The sequence below is a fragment of the Herpailurus yagouaroundi genome, unplaced genomic scaffold, assembly GCF_014898765.1.
Source record: "Herpailurus yagouaroundi ecotype Mexico unplaced genomic scaffold, PumYag 182, whole genome shotgun sequence".
In the NCBI taxonomy this organism is placed as follows: Eukaryota; Metazoa; Chordata; class Mammalia; order Carnivora; family Felidae; genus Herpailurus; species Herpailurus yagouaroundi.
In genome coordinates, this window is record NW_024412413.1 from 42,337,542 (window position 1) to 42,360,392 (window position 22,851).

The 22,851-nt window shown below is 35.8% G+C and overlaps 1 protein-coding gene and 1 pseudogene across 1 annotated transcript in view; one reads left to right on the forward strand and one right to left on the reverse strand.

The window, feature by feature from the left end:
- Positions 1-22,851, forward strand: part of OSBPL8 (oxysterol binding protein like 8) — a 166,572-nt gene that overhangs the window by 76,884 nt on the left and 66,837 nt on the right. Inside the window, exon 5 of the mRNA XM_040490424.1 lies at positions 1,639-1,776. Within this exon, the coding sequence (XP_040346358.1) occupies positions 1,639-1,776 (138 nt within the window). The remainder of the gene's footprint in view (positions 1-1,638; positions 1,777-22,851) is intronic.
- LOC121040982 (ras-related protein Rab-5A-like) lies at positions 13,310-13,937 on the reverse strand (annotated as a pseudogene).

Sequence of the window (22,851 nt, forward strand, 5' to 3'; positions counted from 1 at the left end):
GTCCTCAGTGTATAGATTCTTTTTTTTTTATGGACTTGATGGGAACATAGACTTTTTATATCTTTACTTGGATGTTAAGTGGAAGGTTTTTGTGTTTTGGGGTTTTTTTGTTTTGTTTTGTTTTTTGTTTTTTAGTTTTTACATTGAAATGTACAAAGCTAAAATATAGATCTTGAAAACTTGAGCACAATAGAAAACAATTTAATTTAAAAGAGTTGATTTAAAAGGTACAGTGATAGGGGCGCTTGGGTGGCGCAGTCGGTTAAGCGTCCGACTTCAGCCAGGTCACGATCTCGCGGTCCGTGAGTTCCAGCCCCACGTCAGGCTCTGGGCTGATGGTTCAGAGCCTGGAGCCTGTTTCCGGTTCTGTGTCTCCCTCTCTCTCTGCCCCTCCCCCGTTCATGCTCTGTCTCTCTCTGTCCCAAAAAAATAAATAAAAAGAGTTGAAAAAAAATTAAAAAAAAAAAAAAGGTACAGTGATAAAAATGTGAACATGATTTTCTGGTTAAGTTACAAATTAAATCTGTAGTGAAGACAGAATCATTCTTTCTCAAGATAAAGCTAAGCTTTTGTAGGCAGAAAGCACAGAAACAAAATGAATGGACATGGAGATGGCTAGGGCACTGTGGATTTCGTCACAATTTGCCCTGTTCCTTCATTTGAGTATTTTTCTCTTTTCTGCCCTCTCTGCAAGTGGGCATTGCTCTTCTTCATTAGCAAATGGGTGAATAACGACTTTAAACACTATTTAAATTGATTATTGAGGCAGCAAGCTTTTAAGAGATTAGACTTTGGAACCAAATGCTCCTGAGTTAGACATCTTACCTCTATTACTGAGTCTTGTAAAGCAGTCTCTGAATGAACCTCAAGTTTTCCTATTTCTAAAACAAGAATCATACCTATTTTTCATGAAAATTAGGAATTAGAGTAGAAATTCTAGTGAATATGAATATTTTATATTGCTACTAATTTGTATTTTTTCTGATTACTAATGAAGGTTGAGTATTTCATATGTTTAGTGACTGTATTTCTTTTTAAAAAAAATTTTTTTAACGTTTGTTTATTTTTGAGAGGGACAGAGTGTGAGTGGGGGGGGGGCAGGGGGCAGAGAGAGAGAGACAGACAGGCAGACAGAATCTGAAGCAGGCTCCAGGCTCTGAGCTGTCAGCACAGAGCCCAGTGTGGGGCTCAAACTCCCGAACTGTGAAATCACGACCTGAGCTGAAGTCAGACTGTCAACTGACTGAGCCACCCAGGGGCCTCCATTTTTTTTTTTTTAATGCAATGACTTTGTCTCTTGCTTATTGGTTTATTGGCAAATGTAAAAAGTTAATAGCACAATGAAAAGGCCATAGTAAACTTTGGAGTACCCTTCATTTTTAGTTGACTGTATTTTCATTTTTATAATGTCTAAATTTTGTGTAATTGGACCCATACGTAGCATACGTTCCTCTTGGATTGATGGCAAACTACAATTAAAAGAAAATAAAAGTTATGCAGATTTATTAAAGTACAGAGTTGGAAAACAAATATAACTATTGAGGCTATTTCAATCATAGTTCTATACCGTATTATTAACTGTGTAATTATGTAAATGTGTAACATCAGTACTAATTCTTTTATTCTTCTTTCCTTGAGCTGTGGTAGCAAACAGTGACGAATCTCAACATCTGACACCAGGAAAGATGAGTCAGCGCCAAGGGAAAGAAGCTTATCCAACACCAACCAAAGATTTGTATCAGCCGTCTTTTAGTCCAGCAAGTCCTCATAGTCAGGGTAAGAAATTGTGCTTTTAATTTAGTTGTGGTTATAAGGGGAGAATGACATTTTAGGTCTATCATAATTTTTTCTTTGTAGCTATTTGGTTTTATGGGTTTTTTGTTTGCTTTGGTCATCTATTTTACTCTTGAAATGAGTTTATTTTCCTTTAGAGTCCTTTTAATTCCTCTTATATTCCCCAGTGTACTTGGTTAGTTATACTGTTCTAATTGAGTGATTCTCAAACTTTGTGGTCTCAAGACTCCTTTACACTGTTAAAAATTATTGAAGACCTCAAAGAACTTTTATGTGGATTAACCTATCGGTATTTATCGTAAAATAGAAGGAAGAAATTTTAAAAATGTTTATACTTAATCATTTAAATTTATAATAATAAGCCTTTTACAGGTTAATATGAATAACGTTTTTATTAAAAATAACTATGTTCCTCCTTCCTTTCCCTCAAAAAAAAGTATTGAGAAGAGTGGTATTCTTTTCCTTCATGGTCTTTCAGACTTGCCACTATTAACATTATGGGCTGGATAATTCTTGCGGGGGGTGTCCTATGCATTGTAGGGTATTTAGCAGCATCTTTGGCCTCTACCCACTAGATGACGATAGCATTTTCTCCAGTTGTATACAACCAGAAATAGCTGACACTTTGCCAAATGTCCCTTGAGGGACAAAATTGTCATTGGTTGAGAACTACTATTTACAATTTTTGCAAATCTCTTTAATATCTAGTTTACAGACAGACACCCAGATTTTCATATCTGCTTCTGCAATCATGATGTAATGATTCGATTGAAGAATATGAACAAAATCTGGCCTCACACACATACATAGTCAGAAAAGGGAGGATTACATTAATAGCTTAATACATAAATGCAAATAGTCTTTGATACACACCAAAATTTGACAAGTGGTAGTTTTTTTTTTAAGTTTATTTATTTATTTTGAGAGAGAGAGAGGGAGGGAGGGAGGGAGGGCGGGAGGGAGTGGCAGAGAGAGAAGGGGACAGAGAGAATCCCACGCAGGCTCTGTGCTGTCTGTGCAGAGTCTGGCACAGGGCTCGATCCCATGAACCATGAGATCATGACCTGAGCCTATATCAAGAGTAGACACTTAACAGAGTGTGCCATCCAGGCACCCCACAAGTGGTAGTTTCTTAAATATTGGTTGCAAAGTAGAATCTGAAACCGCATCAATAATCTTTTCGTACTCTCTTAAGTTAAAGTCCATTCATCTCTCTTGAACTTTGAATGGTTCTTTACTCATGCATGATTTTTTTTTTTAATTTTTTTTTTTCAAACATTTATTTATTTTTGGGACAGAGATTGAGCATGAACGGGGGAGGGGCAGAGAGAGAGGGAGACACAGAATCGGAAACAGGCTCCAGGCTCTGAGCCATCAGCCCAGAGCCTGACGCGGGGCTCGAACTCCCGGACCGCGAGATCGTGACCTGGCTGAAGTCGGACGCTTAACGACTGCGCCACCCAGGCGCCCCACTCATGAATGATTTTTTTTTTAACATCAAGCATTAGTCATTTGGGAAATAGTTAGTGAATTACATAGATCTACTAAGTGTTGACACATTTTAAAATACAATACAAAGATGTACTTTATGCATACTTCTCATCTTGTCACACAGAAATGTTAAAACCATCAGGGTTTAAGATGAATAATTTTTAATGCTTCATCAACAACATCTGTAAGTGAAACTGGCCTTTTACTGTAAGTGCATGGCAGTGAAGAAATCAGTGACCCTACAACAGTTAGTCTCTTTGCATTGATTTGTGCTAAGGTGTTAGCACTTTGAACATTGCTTTTGTGCTGTCAGTGCAAATGTCAACACAATGAAAATCTATTATGGAACTAGTTTTAACCTTGCAGACTCTCTAAAAGAGTCTTGGGGACTCCTAAGGATTATGGATCTCACTTCCTAATTCATATTTGATAAATTTCATATCTTGAATTCTGCTTCTTAGCACAGTTTATTTAATCAGATGCTTTGAACTCTCTTGCGGTACTACGGTAGCAATGGTGGAAAGATTTCTGCTTTTAAAACTAAGCACTTAAGTTTGGTGTTTTAAAGCTAATGTATACTTAGGTTATCAAATATTTTAAAATTTTAATTTGGAGTCTTAACTATCACAATGTCTCTAATTATTCAGGTTTTGGTATTGTGACTATGAATTATTCTTTGAAAGTAGGCTTTAGTGACTTCTTTTTAAATGAATATTAATTGGTAAATAGTAAGTTACATGATCATTTTGAACTTTATTTCAGTGGGAAATGTTTAATAAATAATAATTATGATTATTTTAAATAAATTATTCTGTTTGAGTTGTAAGCTGATATTTCAGCTGTTGCTGTATTTAAGCATCTTAATCTCATTTAGAAATTATTTTAGTGACCCATGTAAACCTCTAATTTTTGCATTTAAAGCAGCTCTAGTGTCAGTTATATCTTGATTTGCACCTGGTTAATATTTATGGAGTGAATTACATGCTGAATATACTTTTTATTAAAGTCAACCTATTGGCTTTGTGTAATGCAAAATATCTTGGGTTTACCTACTGAAATTCCATGTCAGAGTTTCCAGGTGTCAGATTTGTTTTGAAATAAGGTAGATTCATTAACTCTTGATTATGAGGAAGATAAACTGCTGGAGGAGATTAACAAATATTCTGTAAGCCTCTTTGATTTGTCTACAATATCTCAAATACTCTTGCTTAGTATTATCAGCTTGTGAATGGAAAGACTTAAGAGTTCTAGAAACTTATAGTAATAATGACTAACTTTTAATGCTCTTCATGTCTCTAAGTGATTTTTTACATGCATTAGCTCCTAGAATGCTTGCAAGAACCTTATGGTGTATAAATCATTTTCCCTGTTTCACAAGTGAGGAAACTGAGCACTTGGTAAGGGTAATTTATTTTTATTATTCAGATTTATAACCAAAAATTTCACTAGATAACTGCATTTATGTCCCTTCCATTCTCAAAAAGTCACCAGTTGACTATTGCCTAGAGCAGTGGCTTCTGAGTCTGGCTGTGTCTGAGAATCAATCACCTGGGAGCTTTGCTTAGATACAGATTTCTACTCCGGCCTTTCAGAAGCTCTGGGAGCTGTTTTTTCCTCTAGGGTGAGGCTCTGTATTTATAAAACTCTCCAGGTGTCTCTGATGTAGTAACATTTGGACAAACCGTCGAGAGCTTAAATTCCAGATTCCATAATCTGGTAATCAGGACTCTTAATTTGTCTGATTTTATTCTACCTTTACAATTTCATTTTGTGTTTCCCCTCATCATGAACCCAGCAGGATGACTTTCTTTGCTATTCTCCCGCAAGACTGTGCTTTTATTTATCCTGGTATCCTCCACTATGGAATGGAATGAATGCCTTCTCCCTTCCCTTTACTTATCTAAACACTTCTCAAATCCCAGGGTGCCATTAGTAAAAAATGGCCTCAGAATAAGGATCCAATCAAGATCAGGCTTCTGTAAGATTCTGTGTTGAGAGTTCAGAAAGGCAATGTCTGTTGGAGCCTTTCAAAAGGGCTTTAAAGAGTCTAAAAGGTGTACCTTTCAGAATATCTCAGCTAGCCAGAAGAGCTTCTAAGGCTTTTAAGTCCACTGTCCTACAGCACCATGACATAGCCCAGAGGAGTGAACTGGCTATCTCAAAGAAATCTGTGGATGTGGCATCTGTTAAATTGAGTTAATTCTAATAAAATTCATAAGAAACTCACAATGTTTTTACAAGAATGATGCTGATAGAAACACCACCAGCGTAGATGGAAAAGGATAGTTCAACTAAAAAGAGCCTTTGTGTGTGGGGAGAATCCCAATCTTATGTGGGCATGAAGCAGGCTGAGAAAACTACACTATTGCAAACATGGACCATTTCTTATGAAATGGGAAGACTGACTCAGGGGATGGGTCCAGGAGCCCACCCAGAAAGAAGGCAGAGTCAAGAGCCCCAAAGGACTATTTTCAAAGAACATAACTGTGCTTTTTTTGTTTGTTTGTTTTATTTAATTAATTAATTTTTCAGAGAGAGCGCACAAGTGGAGGAGGGGGCAGATTGAGAAAGAGAATCCCAACCAGGCCCCACTCTCAGTGCATGATGGAGGGCTCGATCCAATGACCCTGGGATCATGACCTGAGCTGAAATTAAGAGTCAGATGCTCAACTGGTTGAGCCGCCCAGGCACCCCCATAACTGTTCTAATCAAACTGCTGATGACATGTGCCAAGCAGATTTCACAATAGCTGTGGGACTATTTATTGTGCCTTCTGTGTAACTCCTCATCCCCTTCATCTTTTGAACCCCAGTGTCCATTGTAGTCCTACCCCTGGCTTACTACAGTGGGGCAGAGAAGCTATCTTTTGAGGTGATGGGATTTTGGTTTCAGAGGAGGTACATCTGAGAAGCTACATGTGAGGAACTAAACCCAAGGAGTACCATTTGCAGTTGCACCTGATTTAAATAATTAGACCCAGCCTTATAGTCAGTGCTATAATAGAATGACATTTTGCCTCGGGGGAGACATTGAGTGTATTTTGGACGTAGAAGGAATGTGAATTAAGTGGACTGTGGTGTGTTTCATTCTCAAAGATGACTGCAACAATATCTTTCATCTTATATGCCTTTTTTTTTATGCGTTCTTGCAACTTTCCCATCAAGAAATGGAGTTTGTTCTTCCTTTACCCCTACCCTTTCGACATGCAATCTAGAAGCACAAAATAGCTAGCCCCAGCTTGCTATAGTCATCCCAGCTGAAGGTCCGTAAGAGTGACAAGCCACATTGGGTATTCTGGCAGATACTGTGTGGATCAGAGACAAGCCACCACCAACCTCAGCTTGCCTAATTGCAGCATTGTGAGCAAATAATTTAATGTTTTAAAGCACTAAGTTTTGTGTAGTTTAAGGTACAGCAATAGATAACTATAATAGTAGGCAACACAGTGATTAGAATTATATTCATAAATTGGGAAGAATGTGGTACCAATGAGAAGATTCACTACTAGACTGTACTATCTAGGTAAGGTGAATACAGCCTGGATGGGAGTGACAGTTGTGGGAATAAAAAAAGGAAAATTTGTCCCGGATTAGTGAATGATTTGGGTGGAGGCGACAGTGGAAAGAGGGAAGGAAGAATCCGCAATGACTCCTACATATTTTGCTTGGGAAACTAGTTTAAAAGTTTACCAAGATAGGGAACTATGGAGGAAGACCCAAGTTTGGGGGAAAGATGCTGAGGATTCCAGTTTTGGACATGGTGAGTTTGAAGTGTGTTAGAGCTATCCACATGGCATGTTAAGGAGGAGATTGGCTTTATGAGTTCAGGGTTTAGTAGACACTTCTGCACTAGAAGTGTAGATTTGGAAGTCATCAGCATAGAGTAATTGAGATGGTTAAAACAACCATATGCATCAGTTTAGAGATTCCCAGACAGTATTGTGTTTTAAATGAAGTAAAATAGAATAAAAAGATCAAAGCTTGTGTGATCTGTGAAATTTTTATCTTCATACACTCATACGTGTACTTATGTAAAATATATTTCTCATTGTAAGTTGTAAAAAGTTTGGGAAGAATTGAAGCTTGAGAAAAGTAGTTGGAATACCATCCTAAAGAATGTCAACATTTAAGGATATGATGGAGAAAGTATTGGCAGAGGAGCTTTGTAAAGGAGTGTTGTATCCCAGAAGAATGAAACAGACAGTTTTATGAGGGAGGAAGAGTGACCTGTAGTTTTACGTGCAGCTCAGAAGTCAAGCCAGTTAAGAAAAATGATCCATTGACAAGATATCATTGCTAACATTTGTGAATTCAGTTTTGGGGACAGTGATGAAGGCAGAAGATGAGAGCAATAGGATGAGTAAGAAAGATAAGGAATTGAAGACAGTTGGCAAACTCTTTCAGGAATTGTGCCTTTGAAGGGGAGGAATGTGTATGGTAGCTAGAGAAAGACAGTGGGGCAAAAAGGAGATTTAAGAAAGGCGATATTTGAGCATGTCCAAATGTTGACAGGACAAAGTCAGTAAAGAGAAATACATAATTAGTTGGGCAGGTCTCAGAGGAGGCAACCATGATGGGTTTCATTGTGAAGGTGAGGTGTTGACAGGCCTAGGAACACAGCTGGAAAGTGGAAGAACCATGGTAGTGGGGTGCCAGATAGTGTTTGGGCCTCAGTTGAGGTTGATATTAACCTGCCTCAGTGTGAGATTATCTTCTGTGAGGTTAGGCTTTACTAGGTATGTGCAATAAAAGTGGCAGAGTAGGCATGGGATGCTGGTAGGGGAGTGGAGGTTTAATGGATGAGTTTGGTTAATTGCTTCGGTGGAGGGGGTGGGATCTGTAGGAGGAAATGTCAGAATTAGTGGACAGCTCAGTGTGTAAGTAAGTGGCTTTGGGGGCTGAGGCAAGCTCCAACAGATGAATACTGAATTGATAGAATAATGGAGGGTTAATGTAAATGGAAGAAAGGTATGGAGAGTAAATGGCATTGTCAGTAAGCTCCTCAGGAAAGAGATTGTCCTTTTTAAAAAAAAAAAATACTCATCTGTTCCTAGCATACATAGTAACTTGAACATGGTAAGTACTTTTGTGTTGAATAACTGAATGAGTGCCTATATTGAGCACCTTTTATGTGTTTAGTCCCTGCCCTTGTCAAGCTTTAGTCTCATTTTTTTTTTTTTTTTACTGAATAGATGCAATTCTGGGGGCAATGTTCATGTACTTGAACCTGTTCTCTAACATGAATCTCATCTTTGATATTGTTCCCATGTTTGCTAAAGAGAAAGGTCCCACAAGAGAGTGGATGACAATGCATCAGGAAAAAATGGCATTATATTGGTGCCATTTGCTGAACTCTTGCTATTAGCTACCATTTATTGAGCGCTTACCAAGTTTGGCTAATATGCTAAAAGTCTTATGTGCAAAATTATATTTAACTGTTGAAACAACCTCATAAAACATAGAAGCAGTTACTCTGCTTCACAAATGAGAAAACTAAGGATCAGGGAGAGATGTTAAGTCATTTGTTCAAATTCACAAAACTAGTAAATGTCAGAGGCAGTTTTCAATCTCAGGACTGTCATAGCCTATAGTCTTAATACTCCACTCTGCAGGAGTAAATTACAGGGTCAGCTGTTTTCTTTTTGTTTTATACATGCTGTCATGTTAGAAGTTTGTTTTGCTGGTACTTTAGAATGGCAAAGAGTCTGATTGTTCCTGTTTTCTGGCTGAGTCTCCTTCATGCATATTGATTCATACCAATTTAATGTAGGTCATTATCCCTTAAAAACAGTTAAGTTGTTAGTTTTTTGTTTTTGTTTTTGTTTTTGTTTTTGTTTTGTGGTGCGGTTTCCTTCCATTGATTTAGGATTTTCTTTTCTTTTTTTTGAAGAAACTAGGGACACTGATTCTTCTCACTAAAGCCCACACATATCAGGATAGTCTTTTATTTGTTATATGTTTAAATTATGGTAAAGAGATTATTCCAGAACTTATTTACATGCCAGATTTTTACCTTTAGTATACCAGTTTCCTTAAAAATAGTTTGAGCTTTAGAATGATTACAGTCTCTTAAATAGGATGGTATTTGTTTTATGCTGACTTCTTTGACATATTTTATGTAATTCAGTTGTTTGTCAAGAAAGAGAAATATGTATATTTATTAGGTTATTGTCTCCCCTTTCTTCTTCTACTTTCAAATAAGAACAGTGCCCAGGGAGCCTAGAGACTAAATTATAGCTCATCTCACATATACTCTGTTCCCTCTAGAGAACATTTGCAGTTGTTATCGAAGCTTGATGAGTTAACTGTAGTTCATCCTGTAGCTACCCTTTCATTCTTTGGTCATAAAAAGCGATTTTGCATACTTTTAGTTTTATAAAACCATCTTTCAGTTGTAGTGCTTTGTGAGATAATGTAAAATGTTGTTTTGTCAAAACTTAAAGGAGTAGGTTTCAAATTAATTTTTAAATGTTAAAAATTTTAAGACTTTTAAAACTAAAAGTTACCTATTTAATCAGTTATCTGCTTAAGTTTTAGTTATCTGCTTTAGTTTTAGCTAAAATAATTTAGACCATGCTTGGTTTATCTAGACTTGAATTAAAAGGTACATGCTTTGAATTAAAGGTACAATGAGTTTCTGTTATCCTTTAGTAAATTCTCTTAAACCTCAAAGTCCCTTCACCTTGAATGCCCTGGTAGCATTAAACATGATGTGATGGGTGTGTATCTACTACTTAATAGAAGACTTCAAAGTAAAGGGGGATTTTCTTTGCAGAGTTTACTAGTGCGAAGATGTTGTACCGTATTCCCCAGGGTGACAGTTTTAGACATCGCTGGTATAAGTCTCAGGTGACACCTTCATTTAAGTGGTTTATAGACGAAAGGAGACCAAGAAGTCAGTTTCCTCCATGAATCGAAGCAGTTCCTCCTTCCTTGGTAAGCTATTCCTAGGATCAATTCTTAAACACTGATAAGACTCAAGACACGTAACAAATGTGTCTTGAATGTATGTGCTGTATTTCATGAAAATTGTTTTACCTGAAAGAGTACCTGAATTTATCCCCACCATCTTTTTTTTTTTTCTCCTAAATGCTGTGCTTTGGTTTGTAGACATAGGTCATTTTCATTACAAATAGTATATAAGTTAGAGGTTATGTTAATTTTCTTCTCAGTTTTTGAATCCTCACTGTTGGACTTTTGAAGTTATTTCTTAAGACAGAATTGTTTTCTGTTTGAAATTCCTTGTGTTCAGATAGTTGCTTCAGAGGTATGGAAGTTATTAAATAATTAAAAAATTAAAATATTTGGCAAATTAAAAAAATGAGAACGCAATATTTTTCTAAATCCCTCCTGTGAAATGTTGCTATATCTGTGTTTTTCAAATGTTCCTATGCTCCTGTAGATAAAACTGAAATAGTTTGAAAACATTTATTGAAAATAATTTAGCCCTGTTTTAAGCATCTTTGCAAAGATGAGACGAGTCTGTCTTACCATTGCCAGGCCTTGTTAATTGCTTCTTTAACAAAGCAGCAAGATTAACATTAAGAGTACTAAAGCACTGTTTTTCCTATAAATGTTCTCTGTGTTTGTGTATGCATGTGTGTATTTAATTAAAATACATGCGTGTGTATTTATTTATATTTACTTAAGATATGTATGTGTGTGGGGGCGCCTGGGTGGCTCAGTCAGGTAAGCACCCGACTTTGGCTCAGGTCATGATCTCACGGCTCTTGAGTTCGAGTCCCATGTCGGGCTCTGTGCTGACAGCTCAGAGCCTGGAGCCTGCTTCGGATTCTGTCTCTCTCTCTCTCTCTCTCTCTGCCCCTCCCCTGCTCACACACTCTCTCTCAAAAATAAATAAAAACTAGAAAAATATTTAGAAAGGTGTGTGTGTGTGTGTATGTTTACTTAAGATAACATTAAAGAATTAATGGTACTACTTGCACTAGTTTCTCAGTGCTTTTTCCGTTGGGATTTCCTCCCATTTGTTTCCAAAGTCTGAGAGGTTGAGATCACCTTCTTAGCAAGACTGGTAAAATAGTTTCACCTATAGACTTGATTGCTACAATTTTCCTTTCCTAATTTGAGGCATGGAGAGGCACGTTTCTGTATTATTATAGCAAGATGATATGAATTTAATTTACCAAGGAATATTTGCATAATTTCTGAGAGAAAATAAACAGTTTCATAGAAATTTTTCGGTTTTCATTTTGGTTGTTGTAAGTTTGAACATACATAAGTTTTAAGAGTGAAGCAGTAAGGGGGGCCTGGGTGGCTCAGTCAGTTAAGCATCCAACTCTTGATTTCAGCTCAGGTCATGATCTCATTGTTCATGGGCTTGAACCTCACATCAGGTTCTATGCTGACAGTGTGGAGCCTGGCTTGGAATTCTCTCACCCTCTCTGTCCCTCCCCTGCTCATTCATTCATTCATTCTTTCTCTCTCTCTCCTTTTCTCTCTCTCTCTCTCTCTCTCTCTCAAAATAAATACATAAACTTTAAAAAAGAAGAAAGAATGCAACAGTGAAAGTTTAGCAAACTCATATTTTCCAAGTGAAGGAAGTGACAAATGGACATTTCCTCCTATGGAGTACAGGATTTTCCAAGGGTCTCCTCCATCAAGCTGGCCTTTATTTATTCTGTTTGGTACAGAGTTCTATACTAGAAAACAAGACAAACCAAAAATGATATTTTCAGCCCCTGCCTTGAGTTTAATTTATAATTAGGAATTTAGGGACAACATGAGTTGTCTTCAATATAAAACTAAACACTGGTGAATGGTTTTCCTTACTAATTCTGAATTACTATAAATGTACAAGTTGTGCTACCAGTTCAACACTTAAATAGATTAAATCATCTCTGACACATGGTAGATTTCATACTATAAGGAAAATACCTAAAACAGTGCAATATACTGAACTGATCAAAGTAAAATATACTTTGGAAAACAAGTCTGCAAGATTTTTGCTAACATACTGCAATACTTACGTTACAAATTACTGGTACATTGTTTATCATGGTTCTAGTCCTTGTGGGAACAAATTAAGCCCCTTCCTTTCAAAGGGAGAGTAAGGAAAAATTAGTTGTTTCGTAATTTTGTATACTTTTAAGCAACTCGTAAATATCACAGAAGAGTAATAAACATTTACGGAGACTATAGTGCAGTACCTTATTTATAGTATGGCTGAAGATCAAATTTCAAATAATCAAGTTTGAATGTACATAATTGTTAGTGCATTGACAATAATATGTCCAAGGGGAACAAAAGACCCCTCTCTGCTCCCAGACAACAAAACCTGTGTATAATGGCCAACAATGATTGAACAGAAATCACAGATACCTGGTTTGTTGCATTTCTGTTGAAGAGTTCACATGTTTGAAAGGAACACTGTCCGTTAAGATGCATTTATTAGGTTTCATATTCCTAAAACAGGATGAGGTTACATTAGACTTTTTTTTACCCCATTAAAAATACCAGGACTGGCTATAATTTAGATCCCACTAATGTTCGTTTATTCCCCCTAAAGATGTGGGTTTGTTTTCTTGTGGTTAATTTGTTAAAATATGGAATGTACATTTTAAATGTGCATACTAAGAGAAATTACCAGTTGCCTGAATACTGTAGTTAAACAAAAATGTTTTTAGAATCTTTTCTAAAAAAAAGTTTTTTGAAAAACCCTAATTGATAAGTTCCAAATCTTTTTCATAGAACTGGTTAACTGTGGGTTTACATCATCATTTATCTCTATCCATGGTGATGAGAAATGATTCCCCCTAACCATCCACAGAAACATATGCACATACATAGCTCTCATTCCCCCCTCCTCCTTCTGAAACATTAGAGGGTCACTTGCATGTTATTAAAAATTAAGTTCAAAACACTTAAAATAATTCTGTATTAGAAACTTGACTCTGTCATAGGTCTCTTCTTTTTGAAAGTCATACTGGGCTGGTTAAATGCTCTAATTCCACTGTCCTTAACATTTAAGAAGCAGAAGAATATTTCAGCAAGCTCAAACTGGAGGTTTAGTAACTACAACACTGACTCCTGGTTGGCTGCATGGGTTCAGTAAGGTCTACCCTTTTTCCTCTGGCAGAATTTGCTCCTGGTTTCTGTGGTTCATTCTTGGGCAGCATTTTAGCTACTGCCATGAATATTTCATTTACATTCATCGATGTCTTAGCTGATGTCTCCATGAATAATAAACTGTTGTCATCTTCGTAGGACTGTGCTTCCTGGAAATCGACAGCCCTTTCATTTGCAAGGTTAGCCTTGTTTCCTGATAAAGCTATTACATTGCTTGGGTTGGCTTGTGTCTGAAGTTCTTTAGCCCAGTTTTTGGCTCTGCCAGAGGACTCATCTGTGATATCATATACAACTATGGCTGCTTGTGCTTCTCTGTAGTACATGGTGCTAGGCTATGGTAGCATTCTTGGCCAGCTGTATCCCATATGTCAAACTCTACTGTTGTGTCATCAAGGCACAACAGTGTCTTATGGTACTCTCTTGAAATTCATGAAATTGGCCCTTCACAAAATGCAGTTACAGGCTTGATTTGCCAACACCAGACTCTCCCAGAAGTACTAGTGTGAACTGGCATATATTATTTCCAGTATTTGGCCCGTTGGGTCTTGTTGCTCCTTAATTAGCCATGTCCAGATTTGAAAGAAGGCCCTAATTTTCAGTGTCTTAAGTGAACTTCCAGGATGCAAGGTGTCAACTTTTTTTCTTTCTGGATGCAAAGAAAGCTGAAACTGCACCATGCGGAGCCATGGGGATAAAAGCCTCCCTGGCAGCAGGTCCCAGGCATAACCCGAGAAGAGGCTGAGGCTGTCTGAGGCTGTCGCTTACCAGGTAGCATATCTCCTTCTCAGGCCACCCCCTTCAGACTCGGATACAGTGTTTCAAAATTCTATTTTTAATGTGTGATTGAACTGTCAGCAAAGTAAGGGAATTAGTAGGAGGGGCAGGGTTATTGAGAGTGGGAATCCAGAGAAATGATGAGCTCTGCAACCAGCATTTGTCCTGACTAGCACTTACTGTTTTCTGAAGGTCTGAAACTTGAGTTTTAGCAAGAAAAAGGGACAAAAGGCCTGCAGCCCATTCATGATGGAAATTTGGATTGGAGATCTCTCCATGTGAAATTACAAGTCCTTCTTAGTTAAAAAACAAAAACAAAAACAAACTTGGAAAACATACCCATAGAGGAAGACACTAGTGTGTTTGCCTTTCTTTGATGTGACTCTAGATAGAACAGGGGAGAGAGAGAGAGAGAGACTCAATACTTTGAGAAACACAATATACTCATGTAGGCTTGGAGCCAGAATTCACACTGTCTCTGTGGCAAAAACAAAAACATCCCTCCATTTAGTTTAAAATGATCTTGGGTTTTTAGTATTCAAAGGGGCCTAGAAGAATCAACACAGATACTTGTTACGGGAGAGTTTTAAGCACAAGCCTCCAAAAATTACATATGAGCTCATAACTAAAAATCAGTAAACAAAATAGCAATGAGATATCATCATGCACCTATTAGAATAGCTAAAATCCGGTACACTGACAGTACCAAATGCTAGCAAAGATGGAAAAATTAGGAAAAACATGAGGAGGCAAGGCACCGTCAGAATCTACACAGACTACCTACCATCCAAACCAATATCTGCACCAACTGGAATTATAAATGACAGAATGTGATTTACTGGGTTGAAGGCAATATTGAAAGATAATGCTGGGAACCTTTCAGAATTGATGAAAGACAACAACCCTCTGATTAAGGAGGCCTCACAATTTCCAAGCAGGAAATCTAAACAACAATAATAGTTTCAATGCTAATACTTGACAAGCAGGAATGCTGAAAAGTAATGAAGCAAGCATTTAACTTAGTGTTAGAAAAATAATAGAATGAACCTGAAGTAGGTAGAAGAAAGGAAATAATAAAGATAATAGACATAGGTGAGAGTTATCAGGAAAGATAAAGTTCGTTGTTTGAAAAGGCTAATAAGAAATATCAAAATGAGCAGGATTAAGGGGAAAAAAAGTAGAAATATTTTTAGGAAAAAAAGACACAACTAAAAATGTAGGCAGCAACTCTAGCCAATAAATTTGAAAAATTAGATTAAATGAACAAATTTCTAGAAAGAGTACTTCCCAAAAGTTATTCAGTAATAGGAAATTCTAGTGATTTTTATTATCTAATTACTAATATATATTATCTTTACAAAGACATCATAGGCTCAGATAAATTTACAAACAAGTTCTACTGAATGTTTAGGGAAAAATATAATTCCAGTATCACATTAATACTGTATTTCATTAAGTCTAAAACAGTACCCGTCCTCTGACTTTAACATCTCTGAAATTGGGTTAGATCTTTAATTGATAGTGTTTTGCAATCTCCATTGGCAATTGTTAAACACTTGATATCATCTCTGAATTTGGGATCTCTTTTACAATGTAATAATATCCATCAGTCTCCTTCTCCTCATATTTTTATGACATCTCTGAAGTCAGGAATGTAGCTGATAGTTGATGGCATCTTAGAATAGAAATGGACAAATAAAAATTCTTGTATATGGAAAGCAGACATTACAAAGAAGAGCTACAAGATATTCCTGCTCATCAATTTAGATGAAGAAGTTCTAACAAATTATTAGCAAACTGTTGAATCAAGCAAGATATAACCACAGTGGGGTTATTTCAGGCATTATAAGGATGGCTTTGGTATTAGAAAATCTGCAATTGTCATTTAACATACAGATTATAGGAGAAAAACTATGTTGTCATCCCATTAACAAAATGTATTTGAAAGTTTTAATATCCATTATGGTAAAAAAAAAAAAAACTGTAGCAAATTAGAAATAGGAACAAATGCTATCTTAACCTTATAAAGTAACAATTAGCAAGGAAAAAGTGTGTACCATCTACACTTCATTACGATATTGTACTTGAAATTTAGCTAGTGAATAATGTAAAAAAAATAAAGGAGGAAACAAAATTTATTTGCAGCTAGTGTATAGTTGTTTATATAGAACCTCTCCAAAATTCACAGATAAATTATTAAAATCATTAAAAAATTACTGAATATATGTTAACTCCAGTTCTATGTACCAGTAACAAATGGTTGGAAAGATGCAGTTCAAAAAATGCCACTTAAAACAACAGAAAATAAGGTGTACGTAGGCATACATCTAATAAATCTAACAGAATATCTTTATGTAGAAAAGTATAACATTAAGATGATGTATTCTCAATAAATGGAGAGATATATTTTCAGTTAAATAGACATACCATGTTTCCAGTAGGAAAATTCAGTATTATTTAGTATGGCACTTATCAAATTGATTTTATCTGTTCAATGTATTTTGAATCCATATCTCAACAGGATTTTTTCATGATACTTGATAAGATTATCCTAAACTGTCTAAGGATAACCAAGGGCAAAGAAGAGTGAAGACCCTCCTGAAGAATCAGAGCCAGGCAAGGGTCAGGGGTTATTTAGTACTTACCATAATGCTCTGGTAAGTTAGACAGTAGGTGTTGGTGCTGAAATAGAGACAAATGAAATACAACAGAGACTTAGAAATAATGTTATTCGTTAGATTTCTACATGACATTGTGTTAAAGGCAAAACTATGGAAACAGTAAAAAGATCCTTGGTTTCCAGGAGTTAGCAGGGAGGCAACAATGAATAGGCAGAGCACAGAAGGTTTTTATGGCAGTGAAAATACTCGGGATGATACTGTAGTGATGGATACATGTCATTATGCATTTGTCCAAACCCATGGTATGTACATCAAAAAAAGTGAACCCTAAGATAAGCTATAGACTTTGATTATGATATGTCAATATAGGTTCATCAGTTATAACAAATGTATCACTCTGGTGAGGGAAATTGATAATAGGAGAGACTACATATGTGGAGAGCCATGTGGATATATGGGAGATCTCAATTTTGCTGTGAACCTAAAACTCTGAAAACCTAAAAATCTTAAAAAAAAAAAAAAAAAATCAGTGTACTGGAAGTATACTCACCTTACCCAAACATCACGGCATGGGGCAAAGAGGAGAAACTTCACCAGTGTACTATCAAGACAAGAGCCAAATTCAGAAAAAAAATTGGGCAGAGTTCACCCAACCAGTTTTTCCTTGGTTTACAAAGAAATAGTACAATGGTACAGGACTTTTTGGGTGATGACAGCTCTTTTATATTGAGTATTCTGTTTCTTGTATCACCTTTTGTTATCACTTTTTGATAGAATATGTATTGTAGTACAGCCATTTTCAAGTGGTGTCTTTTGAGGGAAGTAAGGCCTGTGGAAAATAATTTAAGTGAGTATTTTCTAAGTTCTCCCAAGGATTATGGTGCATGGTTAGAGCTATTATAGATGTATGGAAGAAAAATTACTTCATTTTGAAGAGTGGACATTTTAGTGCACTAGCCCTAATGAACCCTAAGTGAGAGGGACTACTCTAGTAAATTATTTGAAAATATGCATGGAAAGTGAATTTTTGGTCTTGCATGTGTAAAAATATCTTTATTTTACCCTAATATGTAATTGATAGTTTGGCTGGGTATGGAATTCTAAGTTGAAAGTCATTTTCCTTCCAACTTGAAACCATTGCTTATACTGTATTTTTGTCCTAATTCCAGAATAATTGCTGATATCAGTAGCTTAATCTGATTTCTGATCTAGAGGAACTTGTTGTTATCAATTATGTGCAAAAGGATTCTTTGGCATAAATAGGGCTGGTTCTCAGTTTTTGTCATTGCTGGTTTGTGATTTAAGCTTTGTGTGATCTGCAAAACAATGACTCTTTGTTAATTTCATGCTTTCCAGTGTCAAATATATGTTGTTGATGTATCCTGTCCTGGATACATACTTGTGGGATACATACCTGTACTTTTTTATGATTTTAAAAAATTAACCCTTTATTATAATTTTAGTTGAGTTTTAGGAGGGAACACATTAGGTTAGTGTCTTTATTCTGCCATTTTAATCTGGAACTTTGCTAGATTTTATATATATTCTCCAGTTTGATCCTTATAACAATCTGATAATATAGGTAGTAGTATTTTATAAATGAGAGGACAGAGACCCACATAAATTAACTTAATTGCTTCAATGCATCCAGCTGGGATTTGAACCCAGGCAATTTAATTTCAAATACTGCTTAACCATTATACTATAATGCCTTGAGAGGCAAGCACCACTGCATGAATTAATTATAATTATTTCTCTCTTGTCTATAATTAATGGTCATTTATATTTCATGACATAGAGAAAAGAAAAAAAAAACCCTCAAATCCCTGTTGTAGTTGTAATTATCAACCATTAACTTATTTTTACCACTAATTGATTTTGAAATGCCTTTGCCCAAGAAAGATCACGTTACATAAAGGCAATTGAATTTGTTTGTTGTTAAATGTCCTGTCTAGTAAAGAGAAACAGTCTTGGACTATACAGGATGCTGTTGTATAGGAGTGGAGAACTAGCCTGGAGCCATATGCATAATAAAAGGAAGGAAACTGAGATCTTATGGTAAAGTACCTGTAAAAATGAACCACTAAGTCAGTTGTAACTGAGTTAGTTTTTCAACTAAGAGAGTGTATTTCTAGGTTGGAACTCTGACCAGAAAAAATTCAGGATATATAGAGGAAGTAATTGACTAGAGCTTTTTAATTTCAATTAAGGTAGAATAAGGAAAATGGATTTTAATATAACTAGGAAAGAATTCATTGAAATGTTAAAGGTTAGTTATAAAGAGAGCATAGTGTATTGTTTTGGCTGTTGGTACTTCCCTGTAGATTTAATGATGTGAGATAATACTAGTAACTTAGTATTAACCTAGTAAAGAAAGATATTTCCATTTATTATTGTGATAATAAAGCTGCATTTTACTTTAAATAGGAGAATTTTAAGTGGAAAATCCTCATTGGTAGATGATATATTTTGAAAAGTTTAAATGCAGTGAAGGCGAACTATAGCAGCTCATTATCTGTTTCAAGGAAAATGTATTGGAGCATTCAGCATTATTATGGTGTCTTTTCAATCTTTTCTGTTGATTGGTTTGCAGTAACGCTGTCAGTGACTCCTGTATCTTTGCTAGAGGTAAAACTTAAATATTTATTTCCTGCTTTAGCTGTTAGAATCCATCAAAATTGCACTTGAAAGAGTATCTTTCCTTATGAATTCTTAATCATGGCTGAGGCAAGCAGTAGGTTAGATATAGATCTAGAGGTGTCAGGAAAGATAAACAGTGTTGTGTTTATATCCATTTCTAAAGTAAGCAAAAACTAGAAAGAATCGGAAGAGGTGGGAAGTGTGGCGGATACTACAAAAACATAACGGATGTGAGAAAAGGGTTGCATTTTACTTCATCCTGAATCTCTAAGTATTGATCTTGCTTTGTTTTACTAAGACACCAATTCAGTTCAGGGCATTGCTGGTTTGATAAAAAGGAGAAACATTAGGGGAATAGCCTTTCTTGTTTATCAGTTCATTAAAAAAAGAAAAAACCCACTAGCATGGCTTAATGCCTTTTCTGTTTATTGCTGATCTGACAGTCTCTGGTCCTTCTCCTTTGCTGTTAAATGTGTGTGTCCTTTGTTTGTGCTGGTGGGTTTCGCTACATTTGGATTTGAGAGAAAAGCCTCTTGTTGCTGTACTGATCTAATTAGCCTTCTGGGTGAACGTATACGTTAAATAGACCTTCTAAGCCATGAAAGAAGAGCGCTCACAACAACGTAGATTTTCTTCTTGTACTGTGTTTTCGCCTGTTTTATTTCCTCCACGAATTGATGGCCGAAAGCTTGTCCGGAATGCTTCATTTGGAGGATACAATGAACTTTCTCCTTCATTGCCAGGTTTGTTTGTTTAATCTTGCACTTTTTTCTTAATTTATTGCCGACTTTTCATTAAACTAGTATTTTAAAGTCTAAAAACTGCTTTCATTTAAATGAAACAGATTATGTAGTGAAAGGTTCAGTTTTAGTGACTGCTGCTATATGGCTTGGCTTTTCCATTTTTTCTCTTACAATCTCTTAATCTCAAACTTGAGAACTAGTGATTCAGTGAAGTACAAATCTGGCATGCTGATAGCATGAATCTTTGTTTAATTGTAAAAATAAATATCATGACCCTTCGATAAAATTTAAACATTTTCTGGACTTGAGATAAATGTAAAATTCTATAAATAAACAAATATCTCTGAGGCTTTTGCAAATGAAACCCAAATATTTAATATTGATGCTTGTTTGGCTGTTTTCTGCAGAATAGTAGCTACGTTACAATTGATGTTTAGTTTAAACTTTAATTAGCTCAAGTCCTGACTAAAGTGAAATTTTCTACCTGAGTATAATTTTTGAAATGCCTCCCTTCTTGTTAGATGTATTTGTGTATAATTAGGTTTTGCTAAGAAATTGTTATTTTTAAGGTAATATTTTTAATATTGCAATTAGCCATTTGACAGTTAAGATTTAGACATGATTAATAAGATGTAGATGTAAATTGGTCTTTTATTGTATGAAAAAGATTTATTGTAGCAAATATTTGGATATAGATTTTAAAATATTTAAAAATCTTTGTTTTCCTTTCAAAATTTTAAATCCTTTCATAATTTTATCTATTCTTTTGAGGTTATATTTTTCTTTTAAAATAAAAATATTCTTGTAATACTTCTGACAAAGAAATACTGACTGAAACTGGTGCTTGCTTTTACCATTTATATAATTTTCTGACACGTTTTGTTGAATTTGAATTATATTTTCTACTTTCACACAAGTATTTTTTCTTGGCTTTTTGTGAAGATTCATGCTGACAGGTGGTTATATGCATCATTTTGAAATACTGAAACACCTTATGGAAGGTGTTACCTGGACAATTAATTTATTATAAAGTCACTGATTTCATTTTCTTGTCCAACAGTGTTTCAAAAAAGAATTGGAAACCATAGGCCTGAACTAAGTAGCATAAGCTGTAAATAGCATTCATAATCTGTGTTTAGTCTTCTCAGTATAGCATGGTTACTGTCATGCTTCTTATGTTCTCAAAATGGTGTACAAATACCTTTTAGTATTTGTATTTATCAGAAGTGGCTTTTAAAATACAACGTACTGAAATTTTTTAATGTTATTAAATACTGTATTTGCTTTTACAGTGTGACTGAGTTCTATTTCTGCATTTTTCTATTTCATTTTTTAGCCAGCAAGGTTGCTAGCAAATGTTTGCTAACCTTCATGCACTGAGTCTACTTAATATTAAAGAATAATCATGTGACTCTACTAAACAACAGAAAACTTCACTTTTTAAAAGTTTGGTATTTACTTAATTAGGTAACTAAAGGCAGAATTGTCTGTTTATCTTGTCAAAGAATATACTAAAGTTTACCCTGGATCGATTTATTTGAAAGAAAAAGTAAATCGTTATCTTTGTTTTCTGATTCTTGAAATAGAGAAAATCGTATTCATAGGGATGCTTCCACATCCCTTTTTTACAACCAACAGTTGTATTGCAACTAGCCATGATAGAAAGCAATTTTCAATATATTTTATCAGCTAAGAAATAGAATGGAATTAGGTACTTCAAAGAAGTGGCTTTTTATGTTGTTGTTTTTCCAGTTCAAGAGTAGAACATAGGAGCTTCTGGGTGGCTCACTCAGTTGAGCGTCAGACTTTTAATTTTGGCTCAGGTCAGGATCTCAGGATCATGGGATCAAGCCCCATGTCAGGCTCTGCACTGAGCATGGAGCCTACTTAAGATTCTCTCTCTCTCTCTCTCTCTCTCTCTCTCTCTCTCTCTCTCTCTTCCCTCTGCACCTCTCTCCCACTTGCACATGCACTCTCTCTCAAATTAAAATAAATAAATAAACAAACAAAACATATATTTCTTTTTTTTTTATTTATATATGAAATTTATTGTCAAATTGGTTTCCATACAACACCCAGTGCTCATCCCAAAAGGTGCCCTCCTCAATACCCATCACCCACCCTCTCCTCCCTCCCACCCCCCATCAACCCTCAGTTTGCTCTCAGTTCTCAACAGTCTCTTATGCTTTGGCTCTCTCCCACTCTAACCTCTTTTTTTTTTTTTCCTTCCCCTCCCCCATGGGTTCCTGTTAAGTTTCTCAGGATCCACATAAGAGTGAAACCATATGGTATCTGTCTTTCTCTGTATGGCTTATTTCACTTAGCATCACACTCTCCAGTTCCATCCACGTTGCTACAAAAGGCCATATTTCATTTTTTCTCATTGCCACGTAGTATTCCATTGTGTATATAAACCACAATTTCTTTATCCATTCATCAGTTGATGGACATTTAGGCTCTTTCCATAATTTGGCTATTGTTGAGAGTGCTGCTATGAACATTGGGGTACAAGTGCCCCTATGCATCAGTACTCCTGTGTCCCTTGGATAAATTCCTAGCAGTGCTATTGCTGGGTCATAGGGTAGGTCTATTTTTAATTTTCTGAGGAACCTCCACACTGCTTTCCAGAGCGGCTGCACCAATTTGCATTCCCACCAACAGTGCAAGAGGGTTCCCGTTTCTCCACATCCTCTCCAGCATCTA